This window comes from Carlito syrichta, unplaced genomic scaffold (assembly GCF_000164805.1).
Source record: "Carlito syrichta isolate Samal-C Ts95f unplaced genomic scaffold, Tarsius_syrichta-2.0.1 Scaffold304643, whole genome shotgun sequence".
NCBI lineage: Eukaryota > Metazoa > Chordata > Mammalia > Primates > Tarsiidae > Carlito > Carlito syrichta.
The window spans coordinates 54,045-56,591 of record NW_007248739.1 but is presented as its reverse complement, the minus strand read 5'-3'; the positions used below and the strand labels follow the sequence as shown (position 1 = coordinate 56,591).

At 59.5% G+C, this 2,547-nt stretch overlaps 1 protein-coding gene across 1 annotated transcript in view; it reads left to right on the top strand.

Moving 5' to 3' along the window:
• Positions 1-2,248: 2,248 nt before the first annotated feature.
• ATP8B2 (ATPase phospholipid transporting 8B2) overlaps positions 2,249-2,547 on the top strand; it is a 26,799-nt gene continuing 26,500 nt past the window's right edge. Inside the window, exon 1 of the mRNA XM_008060552.2 lies at positions 2,249-2,316. Within this exon, the coding sequence (XP_008058743.1) occupies positions 2,286-2,316 (31 nt within the window). The 5' untranslated portion in view covers positions 2,249-2,285. The remainder of the gene's footprint in view (positions 2,317-2,547) is intronic.

The following is a 2,547-nucleotide window of genomic DNA, read 5'->3' as shown; positions in this document are numbered from 1 at the left end:
GCGGTGAGACGGGGCAGGGGGGTGATGACTGGCGAGCAAGGGGTGTGGGGGTACCCGAGGATGGGGGAGACCGGGAGGCTGCCGTGGGCGGGAGGATGGGGTGCTGAAGGGGCGCGTGGACCGCAGGAGAGCGGCGCGGGGTGCCACGGAGGAGCGTCTGGGACAGCGGGGAGCGGAGAGCCGCCCAGAGTTGTGGGGGTGACCGGAGTGACCCGGGTCCGAGGGTTTCGGTGCCTAGGAAGGGAGTTTGGGTAGGTAGGCTTTGTCTCTGTAAAGGGCGGTCTCTGTGTCTGGAGAGCACCGAGATGCCAGGCGGGATGGGCGCTCAGAGCTGTGAAGGGAGCCCCGAGTCCTGTCCTTGGCGAGGGACGGTGGCCCGAGCTGGTGTTGGTGGCGAGTGGGTTCCATTTCCTCCCGTTTCCAGCCTCCTCTGAAAGGAGGGTCAGCCTTAGGGCTCTTGGCTGCATGGGAGCCGGGACCCAACCGATAGGAGGAGCTGTTTTTCTCCATACAGCGGTCGCCTCCTTCCCGGGCTGGCTATTTTTATCCCAAATGTGGCTGCAGAGGGGGCTGGGGCCGGGTGACGGGGCAAGGCAACGTGGCTGATGGGCCTGACCGGTTCAGAAACCCAGGCTGTGTGAGACTGGGAAGAAGTGAGACGGGGTCCCTGTTCCCCGGTCTCTCCTTCCTGTCCCTTCCATCACGTCCCCCCAGAACCGGTGAAGTCTAGAGCCAAGCCGGCTGTAGTCTCCCCATGGTCTTAGAGGTGAAACAACTTTCCTGGTCGGAGTTCAGACTCCTGATAGCAGTCACAGCACCTTCCTTAACTCTTTCTTAGGCCGAAAACCCAGATCTTCAGACTGCTAATGTTTGTTGATTGCCCCTCGCCCCAGGGGCTGGATCTGGCTAGCTGCAGAACCCAAGACGCCCACCCTGGCATCCTTCCTGTAACCCCTCCCTCCATGCCCCACCCTCCCATGACTCACACTCTAGACAGGGTGGAGACCCGGGCTGGGGGCCCTGGAGGAGGGCTTGGCATCTCTGACATGTGGATGAGGTGGTTCTTCCTGAGCCAGGCACCCTTGCCTGCCATGGTTGGGGAGAGCCAGGGATAAAAAGGACTCCTGGCTTTCCGTGTTGCCTGATCTGGGGTCAGGGCGGGAGCCTGAGCTAGTGAGGGGAGAACTGGTGTGGGTGACTGGGCCCTGGCCAGAGTCTGTAATTATAGAGGTTGGGCAGACAGGCAATTAGTATCTCTTGGGCTGGCAGGCTGGGGGGGTGTGCTCAGTAGGTTGGAGGCAGGGGAACCAAGGAGGAGGAGGGGTGAAAGGCCTTCCACTCAGACAGAGAAAGGGGGCTGACTGGCTGGCAGTTTCCTTTGGGCCAGGCCAGAGAACAGGAATGGGGCTCTGGGTCCCTGCCTTGTAGGCCAGGCCTTATACGTTTTTAGGAGAAAGGACCTGGGAAGGAGGAAAGAAGCAGAGGCTTGTCTGACCGATGCTTCTGGAGCCTGCACCCAGTGCCATGCTGAATGAACTGGGCTTGGGGTGGGAGAGAGGGAGAGACAAACTCCCTGCTAGTGTGGAGAAGACCACTCTGCTGGCCTGAGAAGGGTGGCTGGCCCAAACAGAGAGGATGCGGTTTGGGGGCTGTCTGTGCAGGAAGTGAGGACCTCCCTTTAATGTGGACTCCCCTGGAGGAGGTGATAATGAAAGCCCCAGTAGTGGGTGGGGTGACGGTGGAATTATAAGCATTTTGAGAAGGGTGGAGCCTGCCCACCCTGTTTCCTGATGCCCTGCCAGGTGTTTCCTGGAGTATGTTCCCTCCACCCCACCCTCTGGGGGAAATAGCTCTGCTTTCTAGTAAGCACAGGCGCCACTCACTGCCACCAGTAGGGCAAAGGGGAGCATGCATTATCCCTGGGGTGGACACCTTGAGAGCTCTGTCCTATTTTCAACACGTGGTCCCTTCTCCTGCCTCCTTGCCCTGCAGGCCTTGGCTTCTGTAAACGTTCAGTTTCCCATGTTATCGAAGGCTCAGGCTTGATGGAAGGCAGTGGAGAAGTTCCATTTTCTCTCTCAGGGACCCATGGAGCAATTAAGGGGAGAGTTGGTGGCACTGGTGGCAGAAGCCTGGGGGAGGGGCAGGGTCAGAGCCAGAGAAGAAAGCCTTCAGAAAGGGTCTCAAGAGAGAAATGAAGGGTTACCCTCAGCTTCCTGACCTCACTTTGTCTGTCACCTTCCTGCAGGGTCTCCCATGGGATTGCTGGGACCTTGCTGGGTGAGATGGCACTGTGTGCAAAAAAGCGCCCCCCAGGTAAGACAGGCCAGGAAACCCCTGGAACCATTTGAGTGGGTGCAGTTTCGGCTCAGGGAACAGAGGGAAAAGGGTCCACTGGTGTGGGTTTCAGGAAGGGCAGGTTGAAACCCCTTCCCATTGCGGGGGGCGTCCAGGAAGCCGAGTTCTTCCGCAGAATCCTGGAGCTGGGTTCTCTGCGGGGTTGGTGCTGAGCACCAGCCCCCCCCCCGAAACGCCTGCACTCTCATC